We start from the raw sequence: 26,553 nt of genomic DNA on the forward strand, positions 1-26,553 counted from the left end.
CATTTGCTTGCATCTATCTAAATAAACTCTGGAATGATACAAAAAAAAGGAGGTTGGTTACATACTAGAGTGGGGTGAGAAACAAGGAGAGAGACTTTTCATTGTGTGCCATTTCATTTTCTTCTGGTTTTTTAAACAGGGAGTGAATTAACTATTCAAAGCATTAAATTAAAGAAAATTAGATCCTTATTATGGAATGCTATGCAGCCACTTAAAATAATGTAGAAAGAAAAATAAAATAAGACAAAAACAAAATAATGTAGAAAATACAGGTACTGACTTGGGAGGAAGTCCATGACATAGGAAATGCAAAAAACAGATTGTAGAACTAAGTATTTAAAGTATCTGATAACCAGGAAATGGTTTCAATTTATTTCAGGTCCTTGGAAGGCATTTTAATCCTTGGAATATGTGGTTTTAAAAATAAAAACCACAGCCCTAGCTGGTTTGGCTCAGTGGATAGAGTGTTGACCCACAGACTGAAGGGCCCCGGGTTTGATTCCGGTCAAGGGCATGTACCTCGGTTGCAGGCTCGATCCCCAGCCCTGGTCAGGGTGCAGGCGGGAGGCAACCAATTGATGCATCTCTCTCACATAGATGTTTCTCTCTGTCTCTCCCCCTCCCTTCCATTCTCTCTAAAAATCAATGGAAAAATATCCTCAGGTTAGGATTAACAGCAAATATATATAAAAATAAAACCCACAAATATTATGTAATAACATAAAAATGTTTACAATGTAAGTGAAAAATTTTAAACAGCATATACACGGTATGAAATATGTATAAATACCCACAGAGATGAACCAAAGAAAATGTAAAGGTAAAATCAGTTGCACTGATGTGGTGGGATGTTTAGCAATTTCTAACTTTAAAGTTATATTTAATATTATTATATGTGATTGTGAAAATAAATAAAATACATAAACAATATTTCTGTAAAGATAAAAAGGAGTCAGGTGGCTGGAACTAACATTGGCAAGATGTGGAAGAAAGGAACAGTGACAAGGAGAGAAGGTGTGGGTTAGTCAGGAGCCTTCGGAAGAGGGAGTTTGAAGCAGAGCAGGGCAAGAGACTGGAGGAGAGGTGGTGCAGCAGCAGTGACAGACCTGCCGGGGTGGCTGCGGGCCCCGGTGATCCCAGTTAGCCAGGCTGGCCATTTCCTCCAGGAAATGTGGGAACCTGGAGGGCCCGCCGTGAGGACTACAAGTGGGGGGAACTGCAAAGAAGCAATTGATTCTGGGATGATTTGAAATGCACCATTGAAAAGCCAATCTGTGGAACTTAAGACTGTAAGATAATTAATTGCTGGTTTGTGAGTCTAGGAGAATTAGAAGGTTTGTCTGCAAACATCTGCTTAGTGTTTAAAATGTTTGTATTTTAATTTTTTTATTGATATATAACATACCTACAAAATGCATCACTCTCTTTTTATGTGCTCTTCTTTCTACTTTTGGTATATGTTCTTTTTTGTTGTTGTTGTTAATCCTCACCCAAGGATATTTTTCCCCATTTATTTTTTAGAGAGAATGGAAGGGAGGGGGAGAGACAGAGACAGAGAGAAACATTGATGTGAGAGAGACACATTGATTGGTTGCCTCCCGCATGCTGAGCTTACAACTGAGGTATGTGCCCTTGACGTAATTGAGCCCTCCACCCTTCAGTCTGAGGCTGATGCTCTAACCACTGAGCAAACTGACTAGGGCTGGCATATGTTCTTTTAAAATCTGAGGTCAACATGCTTTGGCTGGTGTGGCTCAGTTAACTGAGCATTGTCTCATGAATCAAAAGGTTGCCAGTTTGATTCCTGGTCAGGGCACATGCAGGGGTTTCAGGCTCCATCCCCAGTAAGGGGTGTGCAAGAGGCAGCTGATTGATATTTCTCTCTCTCTCTCCCTTCCTCTCTCTCTGAAATCAATAAAAACATATTATAAATATCATATGATCTCACTCATTTGTGGAATATAATGAACAACATAAACTGATGAACAAAAACAGATCCAGAGACAGAGAAGCATCGACCAGACTGTCAAACCTCAGAGGGAAGGCAGGGGAGGGTAGGGGGAAGGGGGAGAGATCAATCCAAGGACTTATATGCATGCATATAAGCATAACCAATGGACACAGACACTAGGGGGGTGAGGGCATGAGCAGGGAGGTGAGGGGGCAATGGGGGGGGATAAGGGCACAAATGTAATACCTTAATCAATAAAGAATTAAAAAAAACACAAAAAATATTCTTAAAATAAATCTGAGATCAATATAAAACAATCCAGAGTAATCACAATTTTGTAACATAAAACAGTTATATTTGTAAATGTATAGAAGGAAATGCATCATAATATAAATAATGATTATCTCTGTATGGTAGGATAATAGCTTCTTTTTATTTTATTATTATTTATATATTTTTTTTTATTGATTTCAGAGATGAAGGAAGAGGGAGAGAGAGAGAAACATCAATGATGAGAGAGAATCATTGATTGGTTGCCTTCTGCATATTCCCACTGGGGATCAAGCCTGCAACCCTGGTATGTGCCCTTGAACAGAATCGAACCTGGGACCCTTCAGTCCACAGGCTGGTGCTCTATGCACTGAATCAAATCAGCCAGGGCAATAGCTTCTTTTTATTTGTGTTATTTTTATTTTTCCCAAAATTTTCTTTAGTAAATGTCTTACTTTTTAAAGAATATATATTTTTATTGATTTCAGAGAGGAAGGGAGAGGTCAAGAGAGATAGAAACATCAATGATGAGAGAGAACCATTGATCGGCTGCCTGCTGCACGCGCGCCCCCCCCCCCCCACACACACACACACACACACACTGGGGATCAAGCCCTTAACCTGGGCATGTGCCCTTGACCAGAATTGAACCTGGAGCCCTTCCACTGAGCCAAACCGGCTAGGGCTTGTTTTCACTTTTGATTAGAAACATTTTCAAATACACAGAAAGGTAGAAAGATTCATCTGAAAACACCTATATCCTCATTACCAAATTTTCACATTTTGCCATGTTTTCTTCATCCATTTTTAAGTTACAGCATGGTAACATTCCATTCTAATTCAGTTCTCATATTTAAAACGAATGACTTTTTTTTACATAACTACAATAATCTTATGATTCCTGATAAATTTAACAATAATTCCCTAATATCATTTTGTACCAAGTTCAAATTCAAACTTCTCTAAATTTCCCCAAAATATCTCTTAGAGCTGGTTTGTTCAAACCAGACTTAATCAAGAACCAGTCATTGCATTTGATGTTACATGGGGTTCTTTTTTAAGAAAACTGACTTAATTGGAACTTCATGAGCAATTAAAACATTTCATGAAGAGGGTGTTATTGGAAACTGCATCCTTAAGGATATGTCAGAATTGATATGGATAGAGAAGTGAGGAGGTCATTTCAGGAACAGAGATCAAAGTAAGATCAAAAGGAGACAGAAAGGTAGCAGATGTATTTGGAGAGGGGTACTTAGCCCAGCTATTTGGATCAAAAGAAAGGGAATAATGGGGGATAAAGTAAGCAAAATCAATTGGAGACAGATCATGGAGGGCCTTGAAGGCATTTCCAGTGCTCTCTGTAGAGCACTTGAGAACTCAAGTGTGTCCCAGATGTGAATAACTCATCAGTCCATAACGCCTGCAGGACAGTGGTTGTGTTTTATACATCTGTGTATCCCAGGCACCTAGCAGAGTATACCTTGTGGGATGCTCAGAGTGTATTCATTGTTGGAAATATGGTGCTATTGAAGGATTTTTAGTTGGAGACTAACAGGGTATAAATCTCTTTGGGGAAGATTTAGAAAATTGTTTGGTAATGATGGTGATTAGAATAGAATTACAGAAGAGAACTAGCTAACTGGGTTGGAGCAATTGAGGAAGGCTCCATAGAGGAAGTGGAGCTTAGCTAAACTAGATGGCGAAACAACATAAGCAAAGATGAGGAATCAGGAATGAGTCGAGGATAACATAATGACAAGTGAAGGGAATGTACTTTGGGGTAATTTGAGAAATGAGGTCCCAAAAGACAAGGTCAAGAATGGTTTAGGGAGTCCAATATTGGTCAAGGATCTCTGTTATTACTCAATAAATGACCTCTGGTCATCCTTGAATTCAAGATTTGGGGTTTAAAAGATTGTATCTATCTATGTTCTTTCATATAAGAAGAACTTTTAGTACAATAAGAAAGACAAAATTGGATAAGATTATTCTAAGCCTAAAAAGAATTAATAACTCACAAAAGGAATATTAAATCAGAATTATATTGGATCACGTTCATTTCAAATTTGCTAGACAATTGAAATATGATATTGAGTACAACTGCATACCATATAAAATGGGAATATGATTGGCAGTGTTAACAAATTTAGTTAAAATAAACTTAATAAATCGGAACATTTGCTAAAAAACCACATAGGAAATTGTGTGCTCTTACTGAAGCTTGCCAGATTATCCCTCTTCCAGAAGGAGGTTGGACCCTCCTTAATTATATTCAAGTTAAGGTTGGTAAGTGTGGGGATTTGGGGCAGAACTGAAAACAAAACAAAAAATTAGCAATATTTACCTTGCTGCCCAGCAAATGACTCAAGCTTGTGTGGATTATTTGGCGGTGGTTCTCGGGATTTCCTGAGCACAGGGATCATCTGGGGAATTTGTTAAAAGGCAGATTCCACCGAAACCGGTTTGGCTCAGTGGATAGAGCGTCGGCCTGCAGACTCAAGGGTCCCAGGTTTGATTCGGTCAAGGGCATGTACCTTGGTTGCGGGCACATCCCCAGTAGGGGGTGTGCAAGAGGCAGCTGATCGATGTTTCTCTCTCATCCATGTTTCCAACTCTCCCTCTCTCTTCCTCTCTGTAAAAATCAATAAAATATATTTAAAAATAAAAAAGGCAGATTCCCAGGCCGTGACCCATCCATTCTGATGCTTGGTTGGGAGGTCAGGTTGGGCAAATAAGCACCTGGGACATTTATCTTCATAAACAGGCAGCCTGTGTGATTCTGATGCAGATTATGTATGGGCCACACTTTGAGAAACCTTTCTAAAGGGCCCAGCACCTTTCCTTAGGTAAGAATATAACTGGTACAATTTAAAAAATGAGCTATAATTTAAAATAGGTTTTTTTTGTCAATTTGTTAGAACTGTCTTCAGCTGCAAGTAACATAAAGCTCAACCAACAGTTTTAAACAAGTAAGTTTGTTTGTTTTTATTTCAGGCAAGAAAAAGTCTGGGGTAAACTGCCCAGGGCTGGGGTAGACTGCCTTAGGGTGCAACCTTAATTTTCTGATGCACCCACACTCCAGGTGGGGAAAGAGGAAAGCAAAAGGTACAGGCCAAACACATTTGTTGCTTTTACAAAGTGTTCACAGATGCTTTACCAGCAACTTACGCTAATATCTGTTGGCCAGAATTTGATCACATTGCTACCTTAGCTACAAAGGGTCTGAGAAAGTAGTGTTACTAACTAAATGTACTATTTCTTTGAAGAGGGGGGTGCAGGGGGACCCAAGCTCTCGATATTAAAAAAGAAGGGCAGCCCTGGCCAGGTGGCTCAGTTGGTTGGAGCGTCCTCCTGTTCACCAAAAAGGTTGTGGGTGTGATTCTCTTTCAGGGCACATACTTACTAGTAGGTTTCGGGTTTGACCCCCGTTGGGTCATGTACAGAAGTCAATCAATCGATGTTTCTCTTACATTGATGTTTCTCTCTCTCTCTAAAAAAACAACAACAACAACAAACAATAAACATATCCTTGGGTGAGAAAATATAAAAAAAAGAAGGGGAGAATGGATATGGGTAGAGAACTAGAACAATGTCTGTCACAAAGTTTTATGTTAGAGTCTATCAGAACATATCTGTATGTGTTGTTTTGTTTTGTTAATCCTCACCCGAGGGTATTTTTTCCATTGCCTTTTAGAGAGAGTAGAAGGGAGGGAGGAGGGGGAGATAAAAAGAGAGAGAGGAGGGGGAGAGAGAGTGAAACATCAATGTGAGAGAGACACATTGATTGGTTGCCTCCCGAATACATCCAGACTGGGGCTGGGATTGAACTTGCAACCCAGGTAAGTGCCCTTGACCAGGAATCAAACCTGTGACCCTTTGATCCTTGAGTGCTCTGGCTGACACTCTAACCACTGAGTATGCTGGCCAGGACTATATCTGTATGCTTTAATTCAGATAGGTTTTTTTTTTTTTTAATTCAGATAGTTTTGTTGAGCCTAATGTGTGAGTTAAGGTCAACAGAACTGGTGACAAATTCATTCGAATTTTGTTTCCTGACAAAAGCATGTGATAAAGAAGCCACAATTAGTGCCCTTGAGGAGCTCACGGTTTAGCTGGGGAATCAGGCATGTAGGTAACTCTAATGGAACCTTTGTCTACCCTGTCCTCTGTTATTAGCCTTCAGCGCTGGGTCTCATCTGAGGTATTGTGGCCATTTTGTAAGATGTGATCCTGCCCACCCACCCACCACCCCACCCAGATACATCCTGACCATTTACTGCTATCGGTTATTTATTACTTGATCTCTTTCAGGAACTAACTCTGTGAGTAAAAAAAAATAGCTTTATTTTCAACACAGAGCTGCTATGCTTTAATAGCTCTGATCTCTTTTAACATAACGATGGGTGAAAAGGTGATGAGACTATGTTTGAAGCCTGTGCTAATGGTCATGCTGATGATGATAGGAAAAGAGAGGCAACCATGAATGTGATAAAACCATGGATTTTCTCAGTGTAGTCACACTTTATAGCTATACACTTATAGCTATAAAAACGTTTATTATTGAAATTTCTGCAGGAACACTGTTATTACGGTTCTGAAATTCTCCAATTCCCAATTCCTTTTTTCTCATTGAAGGATGTTGTTCTTGAAGAGGTCATTTCATAGCTTTTCTCAACCAGGTGAGAAGGGAGTAAACTGTTTGGTTTGTAAGACATGAGGGCTGTCTTGCTCATTCCTGCATCTCTGCTGTGCTGACACAAACTGGTATTAGGCATTCCAGAAATGTTGAATGAATGAGGTGAACTATTCTTTTATAGCAGAATAGATTGAATTATGATAACATTGACCTCTGACTATTACTCATGGTAAGAATACATATAAATTGATACATTTAAATGAGAAGTTGGCAAATGCTACTCATTACCACAGTCCACCCCTCGTGTACATGGCATCCATATACACCTCTTTTGATTGACCAGATGGCATGTGTAATAAGCATCTAAATGCAAGGTTGGCACTTCTCCTTTCATATTCTGTACCTTAAATACTGAGATATAAGGCTAACTGCTATTCACACATTTTATTAAATAGTAGGAGAATGGGAGAGGGGAAGATAAAATAAATTGGTTAAATATATATATACTAGTAGCCCTGTGCACGAATCCCTGCGCCAGTAGCTCTCTGTGGGGCCTGGCTGCTCTGTGCCCGCTGCTCAGAGGCTCTCCGCAGCCCAGAGGCTCTCCATGGCCCAGAGACCCATCTGCAGCCGGGCAAGGAATGCTTGCCTTGTTGCCGCGGCGATGAAGCAAGCATTCTGCCAGGCCGCTCTCGCTGCCTGCTCTCAGTGGCTGCACCCCCCCACCCCTGGGACTGGGGGACTCCCGGCAGGGCTGAGAGGACTGGGCGCTGCCATCTTGTGGCTATGGGCACCGCCATCTTTGTGATGGAGTGATGGTTAATTTGCATATTACCCTTTTATTAGATAGGATATCCATATCAACATAAGGAAAATACTCATAACTATTGTACTTTGTTTCTGCAACTGGTCACATGGTTGCAATGGCATTTATAGGTGCCCTTTTCCACTACTGCATTCCTTTGCTCTCAGCAAGCACCTCAGCTAGTTGTGATCTGGTGGGGAAACCCAAACCTATGTTCCTTGAAGGGTCTGGCTCTTTAACAGTTCTGCCTAAATGGGTTATGGTAGCTTTTCACTGACTTCAATCACACAGTAATGTGTAATTCTATGTGTCTGAGAGGTGCTCCCAGGATTCCACCAGGCATACTCTTCCTTACCTCCATTGTATTGGTAGCTTCTCAATTTCTCCTTATTAGTTAGGATCAGTCACCACAGCTAGTACAGTAACCACTTTCTTTGCCTAGTGATCCACTGGCTATGGCCACTTTGTTCATAAGTTCATTGGGCAAGAACAGGGATGGCTCGAAAAGAAGCTGACTAATCACTATAGGACAGGTCGTCTTGTCCACTTGATTATCAACATCTGCTTCTACTGAGGTTGCTCTTTGTATGCATTCATGTGGAACACAATATCTTTTCACTCTCTGTGACCATTCATATGCCTCTAACCACATAACATTTCCCCTGACCTACTTATCACCAGTTTTCCAATCAGGTTACTTTCATGTCCCTGACCATCCAGCCAAATCATTAGCCTCTATCCATGTACCTCTGACCATCTCTCTTTTCAGGCGCAATGAACAACCAGGTACACTGCTTGAGCTCTACTCTCCAGGAGGAAGTTCCTTCACACTATCCTCCGGACCACCTTGGAGTGGGCTATAGTGCAGCCATCCATTTTTTAGTAGAGTTAGCCTATCATACAGGACCATTTTCAAACTAACCCTAAATTGTTTTATTCCTCAGCCAACTGCTCATAGGAAACTTCCCATGAAGCCATATGCAGGTAGAGAAGGAGGGGGCAATGTGGTAAGAGTATGGGCATAGGCAGCTGGTCAATGATTCTCTCTCATCATTGATGTTTCTCTCTCTCTCTCTCTCTCTCTCTCTCTCTCTCTCTCTCTCTCTCTCTCTCCCCCTCTCCCTTTCTCTCTGAAATCAATAAAAATATATTTTTAAAAAATACATTGCTAAATGAAAAAATGGTAAAGAAATGATATTCTAATATTTGCATAAACACTCTCTTCAGTCTCCCTTTCTAATTACTGCCATTTTCTGCAAGATTTGTAAATAACATCTTCTAACTCCACCCGGTGAGAAGGTAATGCTCTGCCCAGGAAAAAGTCCTGCAAAACAGAAATACTTCAACACAAGCCTAAACAGTGGTTTATACACTAGCCTCTTTGGACAATGGGCGAATTTTCTTTGTCCCACAAATTTGGAATTTGAAAGCCTTTAGTTTTGACTTACCCTCTCCAGTTAGCCACAATCTCCACCACTCCTAATTATATAGTCAGCCATTATTCAAACATTGTATTACTTCCCTGGCCCTAGTAGCCATTTAAGATTATAGTCTAAAAAAAAAAAAAAAGATTATAGTCTCAGTGCTAGAACTATCCCTCACTAAAGAAGAGCAGGACACACAGAGAAATAGATTTTGTGTTGCTAGGGTGATACAGCCAGTGAGGAAAAATTCAAAGAAACGGAGGGCACACCGTGAATGGAGATAAAATTAGTGAGAGGTGAGGTCTACAGGTTACAAACATGTTATAGGGGAATCTAAAAAAAACCTACGATGTTGTAGGAATGGTAAAAAGAAGGTCCTGGTGAACATGTGACTTGGTAAAAGGCCCTGGGAGACTTGGGGATTTTTTTTTTTTAAGCAAAAAGACTACAAACCAGCACCAGAGAAGCTTCAGGTTCTTTTGTGTTTACTCGAGAAGTCAAAAGCACTGAGATCCTTTAGAATTCAGTGAAAAATTTTAGTTGTATTCAGCTTGACAATGTCATCCTTCTAGATCCCAGCAGGTGGAGGAGATAGAACATGTAGATCTCAGTGGGGCAGCAGGGGCAGAGGTGAAGAGATGAGACTGTGTGTGCCTTTTGGAGGGAGGAGAGCCAAAGACATAACAGGACCTTGAAAACCAGAGCAGATTATATTGAGGAGGAGAAATGCGTTTGGAGCTGCTTGCGGAGGGTTCCGAAAGACACACAGGTTATGTGAGTAGGAAACAAATAAGGATTGGAATCTGGAGCCCTGAATTCTGTGGAGTTGGGACTGGAGCTAGGGGCTGCAAACAAGGAGGCGGGAGCATTCCCATCAGGAGCAGTCTTACACCCATGAAGGAGTAGAGCACTGTCCATCTTAGTGCTATTTGAGGGCTCCATAAGGCTCCGCTTCTCCTACTTCTCACCCTTACCAGCTTGCCTGAAATTCCCATTACTCTCTAATTGCAATCATTGTAGATTAAGGAGTGGAATAGCTTATTAAATGCAAATATTCCTAGGAGGGACACCCAGCCCAACCTCTACACGTTGTACGGTACACATTACACATTTATGAAAACATTCTGCATGCCCTCCATTCAAGCCAGCCAGAGATCCAAGGAGAAGAGAGCTCAGACAGACACGGAATCTGCTGGGCACCTTGATCTTGGCTTCCCCTATGAGAAATAAAGTTCTTTGTTTCTAGGCTACCCAGCCTGTGGCGTTTTGTTATAACAGCTAAACAGGCCAAGACACTGACTGGCACACCACACTACCAGGTGTGTGCTGCTGTTAGGCAAAATGGTTTCTGGTGCTTGATGTGACTGATGCCATCTTAAGAAGCAAGTTGCTCTCGGTGACCAACTGCCCCCCCATCTTACCCTCCCCCGCACCCCAGGAGTGAGCCATATTTCTGAAAGGTATGTTCTTACATAGGTAAATAAATAAGCGGGGACATTTTCCCAACAGCTGTGATCATTCACAATGTTCACCTTTTCTTAGGAAGTCATCCCACATGCCAAACCACCATGATGTAGCCAGATCTAGGACGGCCTGCTTTACAGCCTAGCCTTCGACTTCCTTGCCTCTGATCATTGCCTGATGACCTCCTTTCAGCAGCTCCAGCAGAGAGAAGCACAGTGGGGCTCTTTAAAAGGTGGATCCCCAAAGGAGGGTATGCTAACAGCTGACTACAGTTAACTGCAGTAACCACAATTAGCCTGGGCAGTCCTGAGGCAGATGACCCACCCCTATCCTGTGGGCAGCTTCCCCTGCAGTGTTAGACTCCAGAAAGAACCCACCACCAGTTCTTTACTGAGGTGGGAAATAACCCCAAGAAGCTTGGCTCTCTAAGCAGGGAACAACCCAGAAATGAGTCAGCTTTCTGGAGAAAACCCTCCTTCCCACAGTCTGTGATTCACCGTGTCTACCAGGCCCCCACCCCCACAGCAGTAAGGCCTATGCATTTCTGTCAAGAGCATAATAATACCTTCTATTTGAAAAGCACTGGAGTGCTGCACCTCTTTCAAAGTACTTGTGCATTCATTATCTCATTAGGAAACCAGATTTGCTATTTTTTCCCTTCAGATTCATTTTTTTAAAAAAACTCAAATCCAGAGGAGAAATTTTTATGTGGCTCTCAATGAACCTTGAGAGGAAAAAAAATCAAAATTCAACCCAAGAGCATAGCTTTCCTTGAGCCGCAAATATAATCCTTCTCTTATGCCAGTAATAAGGGGACAGGGGCTATATTCTGGAGGAAAGACCATTGAATGGGAGGTGGAACCAAATCTAGTTCCAAATCTGCAACTAAGTAGCGGTGTGACTTGGACAAGCCCCTTACTCTCTCTGTGTTTCAGTTTCTTCCTTTGTAAAATGGTGGCGGGAGGCTCCCCTGGGAGGTTGGCCTTGGCGACTCCTGAAGTCCTTTAAAGCTCTGAGGGTTTACGGCTTGGGAAATTGTAGAGCCAGAAGGGACTAATTTATTAGCAAGCTGGCACATTTTTCATAAGCCCCGCTTCTATTTTGGGGTGTGCAGAGGAGCCCCTATCCTCCCCTAGCCAGGAGCCATAGCATAGGGGGACATAGAGCTGAACAAGCCTGGTCCCCAGAGACTCCAAGGCCCTCCCTCAGGACCACTTCTAAGAGGTGGTTGGTGGGTGGTGGTTCGTTGGTTAAATGAAGGGTGAATGCCTGACCACTCATAAAGTGCTGGCCTCTTAATAGATCAGGAAACCCTGTGGCCTGGGAGACCACAAATGTCAGATTCGTTCTTGGAAAAGAGGAAGTGGAACCTGGCATTTTCTTGGAGACGTGGCCTGTGTCGGGCTTGGCAGGCCTGGGTAGTAGGCATTACTTAACAGAGACCCGCCCAAGAATTTTTCTTGCTGAGTTCAACCTCTACTTTACAACCCTTTCCTCCACGAAGCACCCCTCACCCCCTAAGCTCCGTCTGTATGACTGTATTCTGCAATGTATCCTGGCTCTTCCTTCCATGTGCAATGACTACTTTGAGAAACTAGGATGACAGTGGTTTATCTTGTCTCACAGCCTGAATTATGTATCCCTTGAGAGCAAGGACTATGATATGTCAGACTGTCTCCTATTTTACTCAGTTCTGCTTTCCCTCTGAGCTTTCCTTCAATCTGTCCCCTCCCTATCAAACACAAACAGGCGCGCGCGCGTGCGCGCGCACACACACACACACACACACACACACACACACCAAAACAACAACCACCACCACCACCATTAACAACAACAAAGCCCCACACCCTTATCCTCTTAGGGAAATTTCCTTTGTTCCTACACTCATTTATGCTTAAGTACTGATAGCTGCCAAGGTTTATTTCTTCCCCACCCTCCTGCCACTGATCCCCACCCTCCTGCCATTGATTTTTTTAAAAGTAATTCATGTACACGATGAAAGGTAATAGTCTCTCTCCTCTACCCTTATTCCCAGTGACCACTGTTAAGTCTTACATAACTTTCCAGAAAATAGCTTTTCATATAGGATGTGTGGCTGGAGAGGGGGATTGGCACGTGTCGTGAAGAGCTAAGGGCAAGAAGTAGATTTGCTTCCATTGGGATTGTGGACACATGGACCATGTGAGCAGCCCCTCCTTGTGACATGTAAAACTTAGGAGCTACTAAGTATGGTATTTCTGGCCACATAACTAAAATAAATGACAGAAGGTTGGAAAGCCCTGTTACTATTAGAGATTCTGGAACTAGGTCTTTCTGAAGTTGATTCATGACCTTGGCCTTCCTATGGTTTAATTGTTCAATCTTTCTCAGAGTTCTTGATCACTAAATTCCCTTTATGCCAAAATTTATTTAAATTGGATAGATGTCATGTGTCAACAAATTAGCACATTCACCACAAGCATTTTTATTTCTCTGTACAACCTTCTTGTCTATATTTTTAAAACATAAATAATAGCAACAAGCAACAAAAAGAAAAAGATAGATAAATTGGACATTATCAAAATTGGATGCTTCCAGTGACAGCGTCAAGAAAGTGAAAGGACAATGGAATACTATGCTGCCATAAAAAGGAAGGAATTATCATCATTTGCAGCAACCTGGGTGGAATTGGAGAACATTATGCTAAGTGAAATAAGCCAGTCAATGAAAGAAAAATACCACATGACCTCACTCATTTATGGATAATAAAGAACATTATAAAATGATGAACAAAAAGATAGATACAGAGACAGTAAAGCATCAAACAGACTATCAAATTACAGGGGGAAGGTTAGGGAGAGGTGGGGGAGATAAGAAATCAAACAAAGGACTTGTATGCATGCATATAAGCATAACCAATGGACGCAAAACTCTGGGGGGTGAGGGCATGTATGGGTGTGGGGTGGGGTGGCAATGGTAAGATATGTACACATATGATACCTCAATAAAAAAAAGAAAGAAAGAAAGTGAAAGGATAATCCATAGAATGGGACAGAATTTTATTTTATTTTTTGTAAATCATATATGTGATAAGGGACTTGTACTAGTATCTAGAATATATAAAGTACTCTTACAATAAAGTAGTAAAAAGACAAATAATTCAATTTAAAAATGGGCAAAGGATTTGAATAGACATTTCTCCAAAGGAAGCATACAAATGGCCAATAATCATATGAAAAGTTGCTCAGCATCACTGGCTCTCAGGGAAATGCAAATCAAAACCACAATGAGATACCATTTCACACTCACTAGGACGACTGTATTAAAAAGACAAATAGTAACAAGTGTTGCTGAGAATGTAGAGAAATTGGTACTCTCACATGCTGCTGATGGGATATAACATAATGCAGTGGCTTTGGAAAACAGTCGGGCAGTTTCTCAAAGGTTGAACCTAGAGTTACCATATGTCCCAACAATTTCACTCCTAGGTATACCCCCAAGAGAAATGAAAACATGTTCATACAAGTACCTGTGCATAAATGTTCATAGCAGCATTATCCATAATAGCCAAAAAGTATAAATAACTCAAATGTCCATCAACTGATGAATGGATAAACAAAATGTATTAGTTCCATACAGTGAAATATTATTCAGCAATAAAAAGAAATAAAGTCCTGCCCAGTGGCATGGCTCAGTGGTTGAACATTGACCAATGAACTAGGAGGTCATGGTTCGATTCCCGGTCAGAGCATATGCCCGAGTCTAGTGCTCAATCCCCAGTGTGAAGTGTGTAAGAGGCAACCAGTCAATGATTCTCTCTCATTACTAATGTTTCTATCTCTCACCCTCTTTCTTCTTCTCTGGGGAAAAAAATAAAATAAGATATATATATATATATATATATATATATATATATATATATATATAGAGAGAGAGAGAGAGAGAGAGAGAGAGAGAGAGAAGAGCCAGGCCATAGGTATGTCTCTATAAAAAAAATAAAAATATTTTTAAAAAAGGAAATGAAGTCCTGATATATGCTACAACTTGGATGAACCTTGAATACATTGTGCTAAGTGAAAGAAGCCAGTCATAAAGGTTCTTATATATTTTTTATCTATATTTTATTGATTTCAGAGAGGAAGGGAGAGAGAGATAGAAACATTAGTGATGAGAGAGGATCGTTGATCGGCTGCCTCCTGCACACCCCACACTAGGGTTCAAGCCACAATCCAGGCATGTGCTCTGACGGGGAATCAAACCGTGACCTCCTAGTTCATAGGTTGATGCTCAACAACTGAGCCATGCCGGCCGGGCCATAAATGGTTTTATATTGTATGATTTCACTTGTATGAAATCTCTAGAACAGGTAAATGCAGGGAGATAAAAAGTGGATGGGAGCTTGAGGGGAAATGAGGAATGACAGCTGATGGAGGTGATGAAAACATTCTAAAATTGTGGTGATGGTTGTAAAACTCTCTGAATAAACTAACAACCATTGATTTGGATACTTTAACTGGGTGAAATGTATGATATGTGAATTATGATAAAAACTGTTATTTTTAAAAATAGCCTATTAAGTGGATGTATCAATAGGATTATTTGCATAGTTGTCAGGTACAAACTATTTCTCTATTATTATTTTTAAAATATATTTTTATTGATTTCAGAGAGGAAGGAAGAGGGAGAGAGAAACATCAATGATGAGAGAGAATCATTGATCGGCTGCCTCCTGCACACCCCCTACTGGGGATCAAGCTCGCATATGCCCTTGACAGGAATTGAACCAGGGACCCTTCATCCTCAGGCTGATGCTCTACCCACTGAGCAAAACTGGCTAGGGCCATTTCTCTATTATTAATTCTGCTCTGTGTTTCATATAATTTAACAAATATTTACTGAGCATCATCTGTGTTGGGAATATTAAAAAGCAGAAGAGCATTTCAAGGCCCAGCCAATGAGGCAGCATCATGCACAGAAGTTAAGTAACTGGGCAAAGCAGCACATAATAAATGCTACTGGCTTAAGAGGCAGGCGGGCTGTCACGGCCTGTGTACCCTACGGAAGGCTTCATTGAGAAGGTGGAAACCACTGAATCTTGAAGGATAATGGGAGAAACAAAAGTATAACACACTTATTATTTGTTGAGCACTTGCCCTGATGGACACTGCTCTAAAAACAGTACATAGAGGGTGGGGCTTCCAGAATGGCAGCCTAAGGAGTTGGGTGAACCCTCTCCCCAGCAAAACAACAGCTGAGCTGGTAAAAATTATAAAACAAAATACAACACAATCATTTGAAATCCCTGGAAATTGTTATAAGGGCATAGAGTCAAAAGGAGGAATATTATATAAGGAAACCTACATCTTGGGAAGAACAACAGAGTAATGGCCCATTATTCCCTGAACCTTGTTATAGAAACTCTCTCTGAAAGCTCTATTCTCAACAAGAAGATTCCCCCTGGCTCTTAGTTACAGTTTCACTCTGGAGTAGGCAGACTCTCCAGGCTTCTCACCCCGCTAGGCCCCTGTTGCGGAAACTCTGCTATAGGCATGGCAGGCTGAGAATACCACAGCCCATCATCACCCCCTCAAGCTAGTTTATAGAGTGGAGATTCTATACCAGGAGGAGCAAGCAGAGATCGGTAGCTTCCATCTCACACTCCCATCCACTCAGAGAGCAAGATGTCACTCTGAGAAGAGCAGGGCCCCACCCCCAACTCTGATGGAGTGGCACAGGGGTTCTTCCCAGGAGGAAAGGCAACCCGTAATGACAGTGGGTTTAGAGCTCTACTTGAGACACTGACTTTATTGCAACAGAGCCTGGAGAACTCTCCCTAAAGATGTTGTAGAAAACAACAGAGATCTTTGTTTTTTTGTTTTGTTTGTCTGTTTAATCCTCACCCGAGGATATTTTCCCATTGATTTTTAGAGAGAGTGGAAGCAAGAGGGAAAGACAGAGAGAAATAGCGACGTGAGAGAAACACATCGATTGGTTGCCTCCTGCATGAGCCCAGTCCGGGAAGGAGCCTGCAACCGAGCTATGTGCCCTTGACCTGAATCGAGCCCAGGACCCTTCAGTCTTCAGGCTGATGCTCTATCCACTGAGCCAAATCAGCTAGGGCAGTGGTCGGCAAACTCCTTAGTCAACGGAGAGGCAAACCGCGGCTCTTGAGCCGCAGTTTGCCGACCACTGAGCTAGGGCAACAACAGAGATCTTAATGTAAAGCAATTAAGAGGAGGCTGGTAGCTCCATGACACAAGCAAAATCACAGAGCAGCTAGAAATTTAATAGAGAACCAGGGAAAGAGAAAGCCAAGAAGAGCCCTCCTAGAAGCCTATTCAAGTCTAGGGAATAGAAGGCTGTGCACACGTGCCTGGCTGCACCCACTCAGGGGCAATCAGAGCAGGGCATGGGGCAGACTTGAAAACACTCCCCAAGCCACACATAGGCCAGTTAACACAGGGCCCCTCATGGCACAAAGGGCTTAAAACAACCTCTGACCAAACACTGGGTGTGACCAATAAACTACTCTGACCAGGAGCAATTTCTAGGAAATCAAGCTTAAAAGTAAAATTGCACTCATCTGTGGTAGTTGGGAATGACTGTGGACAGAGAAGGATCATCCAAGCTACTAGGTCCTGGACAAACGTGGAGCAAAAAAAGCAAACCCCTCGAACTGTGACAGCAGCCTCCAAGCCAAACACATATCCAACAATAAAAAGTGAAATTATAGCCCAGCTGATGTGCTCAGTGGTTGAGCATTGACCTATAAACCAGGAAGTCATAATTTAATTCCCGGTGAGGGCAGATGCCGGGGTTGTAGATTTGATCCCCAATAGGGGGCATGCAGGAGGCAGCTGATCTATGATTCTCTCATCATTGATGTTTCTGCCTCTCTCTCCCTCTTCCTTCCTCTCTGAAATTAATAAAATATTTTTTAAAAAGAGTAAAAATATAACTGGCTCAGGGGCCTTAAATACAACCTTTGACCAATAAGAAGCTTATATAAACTCAGGGTGACACCTAGGTATCCAAAGATAAAAATCAAGGGAAAATATTTGAGCAGGGACATTAGAGGCCACACACTACAGGGGACATAGACTTGGTAAAAATTAGTTCAGCCAAGTCATTAAACAAATAAACAAACAAAGCAAATAACAATAGCCCAACCCCTTGGGTGGAAATCAGCATCCACAGTTGCTACAATCTATTATCTAAAATGTCTACTTTTCAATAAAAAATTGCGAGACATGCAAAGAAACAGGAAAGTGTGACCCATACTCAGGAAAAATAGGAGGCAAAAGAAACTACTTGAAAGTGCCCAGAAGGTGCACTTAGCAGACAAAGACCCCAAAGCATTTATTATAAATATGTTCAAAGAACTAAAGGAAGCCATGCCTAACAAAAGATTTATGATGTCTCATCAAACAGTGAATATCAGTGAAGAGATAGAAACTATAAGAATCAAATGAAAATTCTGGCATCAAAAAGTACAATACCCAAAATAAAATATTCACTAGAGGGGTTCAACAGTAGATTTGATCTGTCAGAGGTAAGAATCAGTGAACTTGAAGATAGTTCAATAGAAATGATGCAATCACAGGAACAAAGAGAAATAAGAATGAATAAAAATGAACAGAGCCTCGGAGATATGTGGGAGCCATTAAGTGCATCAACATATGTGTAATGACAATACCAGAAAGAGAAGAGAGAGAAAAAGACAGAAAAGTATTCAAAGAAATAATGGCTGAAACTCTCAAGTTTTATGAAAAGCACTCTAGTGAATATTTTATTTTGGGTATTGTACTTTTTGATGCCAGTCTACACATCCAAGACATGGCCTGCTTTCTCCTTGTTGCTTATAGTAAAATGCAACAAAGAGACAGGTTGAAAAAAGGAACTGTTAAGCAAAAAAGGAACCAGAGCTCAATGATTTGGAAAACTCTCAGCCTATCCATATTGCAAAGGATGAGAAAACATGCTCTGGAGAGAATGCCAGTGGAGCTTGGACAACCATTTGCTATAGAGATTAGGCATCGGATTTATGGATCCAATCCACCATCTCAGCAGAAGCCAGGAGCAGAGATAGGTTTTGCAGGAAGACTCTGTGGAGAACAGTGGTGTCTAATGGGGCATGGATCTCCTCAACATCACAGAAGACTGACAAGGTTTTTGTGAATTTTACACCAGCAAAAACACTGCCAGCCTGGGATGAAAGGGACAGAGATGGGATGAAATAGAGGAAGAATGACTAAGGACACCACTACGGAGGCAGAGACAAGAGACAGTGGGATCAGGGCATCCAGCCACAGACTACTCTCAGGTTTTGAAATCTAGGAGAGAGCCATGGGACATTTCTCCCTCACAGCCTCCATGAGAAACCAACCCTGCTGATACCTTAATTTTGAACCATGAGAGAAAAAATATATTTTTTTGTCATTTTAAGTCCCTCAGTTTGTGGTGATTTGTTACAGCAGCCCTAGGAAATAAATGCAAGTGCCAAGACCATTCATTGGGGAAAGAATGGTCTTTTCAACAAATGGTGCTGAAGCAATGTATATCCACAGGCAAAGGAATGAAGTTGGACCTCAGCCTCACATCACATACAAAAATTAATTCAAAACAGATCAAAGACATAAATATAAAAGCTAAAATTGTAAAACTCTTAAGAAAACATAGGGGTAAATTTCATGACATTGGATTAGGCAATGATTTATTAAATACTAGTGGCCCAGTGCACGGATTTGTGCACATTGAAAGGAAATTAATTAGAAGAAAGATTCATGCGGTAATTACGTCACTGCAAAAAATTACATGTCAAAATAGTATATGTAATATATAATTATATGATTAAAACACATGTGCAATTGGCACCAGCAAGAGCTTTATATGTATCGCACATATGCGATTCAATGTTTATTTTTAAATTGCCAGTGTGCGTCATATGTACTGGCCGGTCGGTTGGTCAGACGGTTGGATGGATGAATGAATGGTCAGTCACTTAGCCTTTTATACTAGTATATATAGACTAGTGTCCCTGTGTACGGATTCGTGCACATTGAAAGGAAATTAATTAGAAGAAATATTTTAATATCGCTATTCAACCTTTCTCTATAATAGAAGTGTCAACCAATTTCACAATTGACAATGACAATATACACATGCTATTGGTGCCAGCAAGAGCTTTATATGTATTGCCCATGCGCGAGTCAACTTAGCGCGAGTCAATATATATATAATAAACTTGCTTAATTAGACCTGCTTTCTGATTTAGCTAAACTTTTTCCAGCGAAGCCCCCCAACTTCTCTTTCAGGTAATTGTCAGCAACACAGCAGTAAATACCAACATGAAGCAGATTATTATTGTAGACCATGCAGGGAGAACAAAGGGTAAAATATTTAACTGCATCAGTGTTTGACTGTATTCTGCTCAGTGAGAAAACCTGAAGTCATTTTCAAGTTCCACCATTTCTTACTTCTTTTCAGTCAGGTCAAGTTTCTAAACTTTCTAAATCTTCGTTTTCCAGCTAATGAAAAGAAAATAGGATTCCACCGAGTCTCCTATCTACCTACTCCAGGACTTCAGTGAGGATCAAATGGTTAAAGTGTAAAATGTTTGCATCTGGCTATAAAGCAAGTCATTTTCCTGGGCTGAAGAAACTTCAAGGAGGCTAGTCACTAGGGAGAGGAAGCTAGGCATTGTTACGTGATGTCATTACGGCGCCCACAGCAACTGTTTCCAGGCTGGCCTGGGCTGTGGACTGCATTTTGCACCATGGGGTCTTGGCAGCGTCGACTGCGATTTGGTGGGCTGTTGCTCCGGAGTGGTGACGGGCCTGTGTCCCACTTGGGGGAAGCCGAGTGTTGCTTTGTGGGCGCCAGATCCACGGTGCTGTTTCTCTGTAAATGGCCAGTGAACGTCATGGCAGCTCCTGTGTTGAGCATCTGCTCCCTGGTGGTCAGTGAGCATCATAGCAACTGGTCGGATGGTCGGACACTTAGCATATTAGCCATACACAAGCAACAAGATAAGAAATAGGAAAATTGGAATCATCAAAATTTAAAACTTTTTAAAATTAGAAACTTTTGTGCTTTAAAGGACACCATCAAGAAAGTGAAAAGACAATCCACAGAACGGGAGAAAATATTTGAAAATCATATATCTGCTAAAGGACTTATTTCTAGAATATTAATAAGGAACTTCTACAACACAACAATAAAAAGATAAATAACCCAATTTAAAAATGGGCAAAGGATCTAAATATAAATTTCTCCACAGAAGATATACAAATGGCCAACAAACACCAGTCATCAAAGGGTGAATTTTATGGTATTGAGTTATATCTCATTTTTTTAAAAACACACTGGCATAGCCTGGCCATTGTGGCTCAGTGGTTGAGCTTTGACCTATGAACCAGGAGGTCACAGTTCAATTCCCAGTCAGGGCACATGCCCAGGTTTTGGGCTCACATTGATGTTTCTATCTCTCTCCCTCTCCCTTCTTCTCTGAAATTAATAAAAAATATATTTAAAAAACAATGGCATAAAATAATATATGTAGAATTATACTGGTTGCCCTATCACATGTAAAAATGTAACATTTTTTACAATAATGGCACAAAGGAGGCAGGTGGGAGCAAAGCTGTGTTGGAGAAAAGAAATGATATGAGGTGGTTACTCAAATCCATAGGAAGAAATAAAGAGAAACAGAAAGAGTAGATCAGAAGGTCAATATAGCAATTCTGTAAATATATACTTGCTCTCCTTCCCTAAGCTCCTTTAAAAGTAATAATTATAACAATGCAATGTTGGGTTTATAACATGCCTAGAAGTAACAATAATAGCACAAAAAAGAGAGAGAAGGAAATGCAGCTGTTTAGGAGTAAAGTTTTCATATTTCACTGGAACTTTTTAAAATAATAAATCCCTCTGAATTAGAATTTCAGAGAAATGGCCAGGGCTTTCTTGGTCCTGACAGAGCCTTTGTGTGAGTTCAAAAGGCCCCCCTTCCTCCCACCAAATGTAGCTCCATGCCAAGGCCAATGGCTTGGCAAGCTGAAGATGAACTGGATCAACCACCCACTCACTCTTGTGCACTGAATAATCTGCACAACTACACTCAGACATGACCCCCAGGCATGACCCCATCTATATTTTATGGTTGTTCCTCTAATAATTCTAATGTACAACGATAGTTGAGAAATGCTGGGTTAGGAAAGCATTAGAAAAGAATCTGAAATATCAGGTAACTGATAAAATATGAGAGATGATCATTAGTGAGGATTTGGAAGAAGGACTCTCAGGGTTTTAGTCCCAAAGACTTAGAGAATGGTAACAGAAATAGAGAAGCTGGGAGGGAAAACCTGATTTGGAGGTTATTAATCCGATTGAATTTGAAGTCATGGCAAGACATTCAAGTAGGAATGTTTGACTGAAATTTAAAAAATGATGGTCCTGGAACTAAAAAAATTGTGTATTTAGGAATCATCACATAGCATAATGATAATGAAAATAGATACTGTTTATAAAGAGCCTACTCAGTGCTGTCCCTTGTGCTTACATTTTTATATAAATACTAGAGGCCCGATGCACGAAGATTCGTGCAAGAATGGGCCTTCCTTCTCCTGGCTGCCGGCACCACCTTCACTCTGGCTGGAGCCGCCTTTCTGCCTTCCCACGCTGCCCAGAGGCCCAGAGCAGCTGGGGTGGTGCAGAACGGCCCCTGGCTGCTTGGCACCTGTGTATGCAAATTAACCCGCCATCTTTGTGGGTTAATTTGCATACTCGCTCCTGATTGGCTGGTGGGTGTTGCAAAGGTATGGTCAATTAGTATGTTACTCTTTTATTAGTGTAGATGAGCAGCAGTAGGGATAAGGGTAACAACACAGTCACTGTCCACTGAGGAGTTGTTTACTCCTCTTGTGTTTGGCCTGTGGCCTGGGATGAGTCAGATGAAAGCAGGGGTCAGGAAGTAGGATGGAACTGGGAGGGTAGGGGTGGTCATGCACCTGACCATGAGGCCTGTGAGCAGTGCTGATAAGCACCAGGTAGCTGAGAAGGGGCTGCCACCTGAGGTCTCAGGGCACTACCTTGGCATCTTGAAACAAGGAAGTGCCAGTATCATCATGACAAGTGGGTGATAAAAATGTCAGTGCCTTCACAAGTTCTATGGCCAGTTGTCATGGGGTCTTTTGGGGGACAAACCCCTTTTGCATCTCTCATCCCCATTAGAGCACGTCTAGTATTGATATTCACCAAGACCAGAAGTCTGGGTGTGTTGGTATCTTGGCCCACTGGACTGGTTGATAAGGTGGTTCAATACCTAGAAGCCATAAATAAATTACTGCAGATAAATGGTGAGGATTGAAGAAAAAGGGGAGAGTATTGATAGGATTGGGAAGTGGTAGGTTATTGGAGAGGGGCATGCAGTAAGTCCCGCCCACAACATAAATGACACTTACCTCTGCAGACATGTGCACATAGCTATCGTAGTCTCTAGGGGCCTCTGTGCTGTGGACAGGCCCCAGCCAAGTTCCGGACTTGGCCAGACTGGTGAGCAGGTGTAGGCAGTGAGCCAGCCTACCTTTCTGTCACACCCTCAGGGCCACCATTTCCATCAGGCCACCTCTTTCGGCATCCAAGCTGGTGGACAGCATCATTATATTCAATCCTCCATGGAAATTTATACACAGGTCAAATCCAGAGCAGGAAGCTTTCAAAATTCCATGAAAGGGAGGCTCAACTCCTTCCTTAGCTAAAGTGGCCATCGGCCAATGCCTGCCAGGGTCTTTTTTTATTCCAAATGGTCCCATGAGGAACCCAGCAGAGTGGATTCTGTGCAAAGTCTTTCTGGCTACGTGAGGGGCACAAGCCATTTCAGAGTTTCCCAGTAGGACAGGCAAACAGAAATCGTTCTATAATTTTCCTTGCCCAAAGCACATGGGGCCTAGAGGATAAAAAAAAAATAAAAAAATGCCATCACAGCAGGATGCCGTGCTGGCTCTGCTGGCTGTAGAAGCTGGAATTCACCTCTGGAAGGAGAAACTTTCTTTACAATGCCAACCTAGCCAAGCGGAGCAAACGCAGAGTGCCTGCAAGCTTTTCCTTCTCGCCTGACTGGGAATCTGAGTTTGTGAGTTAGTTACTGAGTAACTGGCAGAGGCAGTTGACGTGACCCGAAGGCCTTTCACAGAATCAGCAATTTAAAGAGCGGTAGCCAGACGGTGAGTCCAAGGTCAAAGCTAGGAGAAACCAAATCCTGAGCTAAATTTCAGAGCTGCAGGACAGAGGAAAACCAGTCTAAGGCATGTAATGTAGGAGGCAAGCAAACAGAGCAGAAGAGAAGTGAATTTACGCAGGATTTAAATCTGGCCTCTCAGATGGTCTTGATACAATGGGAACTGAGCCATCAGGGAGCCAATCAGACTGGACATAAACGTGTTTTGTGCCTTTCGAGTGTCCACAGGCATAAACCCTTGGAGTAGGCTATGAATTATCATTCCATAATTCCTTGTATCTTCTACTGGCTACCCAGGAAATAATTACATGGTTCTTTGCAAAACTTTCCAAGTGGCCTTCCTTCCTCTCCCCGCTTTCCTGTAGGCTGAGTTCATGAGTCTCTTGCTCAGCACTTAAACACATCTCTTTCTGTACTTATCTCACTCTACTACAAGTACTAGTATTTACTGGCTTAGCTCTTTCCCTTCCCTAGACTGTGGCTTACTGGAGGTAGGGCCATTTCTTTTTCATTTTCATTTGTGTTAGCAGTGCTTGACTTGGTATTGGGTACATAGAAAATGCTAGTGAATGAAGGACTCAACCCAAGACTGAAGGCACACACACATTAACCTGGTCTTCCTCCCCTTCTCCAGTCTCATCTTCCATGGCCTTGTTCCAATTGGTGGTTACTGAAAATTCTTTGCTCCCACGTGCTGTGGTCCCACCCGGTGCTCACACCTGCTGCCGGCGCAGGCCCCACTCATACCCGATTGCTCGGCGCCATCAGCGGGTGCCAGTGGCTGCCAGTCCCAATCGCCCCTCAGGGCTTCTCCACCTCCCCCTGCTCCTGAGGGGCAATCGGGGCAGCAGCCACCGCTTGCACCCACTGACAGCGCCATCCCTGCTCGCACCCACTGCTGGCGCTGGCTCCAATCACTCCGCACAGTCAGTGGGTGCATGGGGGGCCAGTGCTGTCAGTGCGTGGGAGCGCTGGCGGGAGCGGGGCTGCGGCAGACAGGGGGCCGAGGCAGGAGGGGCTGGGCGGGGGCGTGGAGGATGGACCGAGACCCGCCCCTGTGCCCACCGCAGCCTCGTGGCCCACAGTTCCTTTCAAGGTGCACAAGTTCGTGCACTGGGCCCCTAGTTTATGATAAATTACTATTATTTTATTTCTCCTTTATGTTGCAGGGGCAACATATTATCTTTTGAAATTATCTACAGATTTAACTTCATTGTAGTAAAAGAGGGGATGATGCAAAATATTTATTATGTATAAAAGGTACAAATAGATATCACATGGATTTGAGAACCACTGTAATGGAATGAGCACTTGACCAAGAAACAGCAAAACCTTGATTGAGATCTTGGTTCTGCCACTTACCTTGAGCATATCACAATCTCTACAAGACTGCCTGCTTCTCCGTAAAATGAGCACTTGCTGTATTAACCAAATGATATCATGTAAATAATGCACATATGATGAATATCTCTCAGTGTAGAGCATGAGTAGAACATGCTTATTTGGGATTAAATTTAATCCTGATCAAGGCTCTGATCACTCATGGTGGGTAAATGTAGGCTTTAAATTGTTTGCCTGAAAGCATTGAATAGGCACTTGACAAAAGAAGACATCCAAACCGCATGGCCGATAAGCTTATGAAAAGGTACCCAACTTCATTAGTCACCAGGGAAATGTAAACTGAAACTACAAGGTAATACATTACCCACACACCAGGACGACTGAAATAAAAAACAATCTACAACAAACCCTCACACATTACTGATGGGGATGTAAATTAGTACATTTGAAAATCTGTTTGGCAGTATCAATTGAAGCAATCATGTGACCCAGCAATTCCACTCCTACTTATAAAACCAACCCAAATGTGTACATATACTTCCTAAAAGCTATGTACAAGAGTGTTCACAGAAGCATTCTTATAATAGCCCCAAACTGGAAGTATCCCAAATGTCTACCATTAATAAAAATGGAAAAATTGTGTCATATTTCCACAATGGTGTACTCTAGCAATGATAATGAACCATATGCAGCAACAGGTTAATTTCATGTTTAGCAAAAGTCTTTTACAGGAGTACGTATTGCTTGATTCCGTTCAGATTAAATTAAAAAGCAGGCAAATCTAATCGATGATGTTAAAAGTCAGAGTACCAGAGGCCTTAAGGGTGAGTTGTGACTGGATGGGGATATGGGTAGCATTAGGGTGCTGGTAATGTTTTGTTTCTCGATCTGGATGCTGGTTACACGGTGTGTTCAACTCTAAAATGAATTTAACGGTACATTTATTATTTGTGCATTATTCTATTCTTATTATATAATTCTATTAATTTTTTGAAAAGTTAATGAAACAGCCCAGCTGGCGTGGCTCAGTGGTTGAGCATCGACCTATGAACCAGGAAGTCATGGTTTGATTCCTGATCAGAGCACATGCTTGGGTTGCGGGATTCCCAGTGTGGGGCATGCAGGAGACAGTCGATCAATGATTCTCTCTCATTATTGATGTTTCTATCTCTCTCTCCCTTTCCTATCCTCTCTGAAATCAATAAAAAAAATATTATTTAAAAAATGTGATGAAACAAAAAACTGTTTATCTAGGCCTTTGCTGTTTTAATTACATGCTTTGTTCTCTGTTCTTTTATTAACCCAGCCCTGGCAAGTTTAATGCTCTGATCATAGAGCAGAACAAAGTTAATGAGCTCCTATAGTAGTCAAGGTCATGACCTCAATTCCAAGGTCCTGCAACCCAGGAATAAGGGTGTGGTCAGGTCTACCCTTATGCGAAAT

At 41.8% G+C, this 26,553-nt stretch overlaps 1 protein-coding gene across 2 annotated transcripts in view; it reads right to left on the bottom strand.

The window, feature by feature from the left end:
* TSPAN33 (tetraspanin 33) overlaps positions 1–23,423 on the bottom strand; it is a 49,611-nt gene extending 26,188 nt beyond the window's left edge. The window contains exon 1 of one of the 2 annotated variants that reach the window (XM_079785720.1): positions 22,994–23,423. In XM_079785720.1, coding sequence (XP_079641846.1) covers positions 22,994–23,005 — 12 coding nt within the window. In that variant the 5' untranslated portion in view covers positions 23,006–23,423. The remainder of the gene's footprint in view (positions 1–22,993) is intronic. The other variant, XM_079785719.1, reaches the window with a different exon arrangement.
* Positions 23,424–26,553: the final 3,130 nt, after the last annotated feature.

The sequence above is a fragment of the Cnephaeus nilssonii genome, assembly GCF_951640355.1.
Source record: "Cnephaeus nilssonii genome assembly, chromosome: 12".
Classification (NCBI taxonomy): Eukaryota; Metazoa; Chordata; class Mammalia; order Chiroptera; family Vespertilionidae; genus Cnephaeus; species Cnephaeus nilssonii.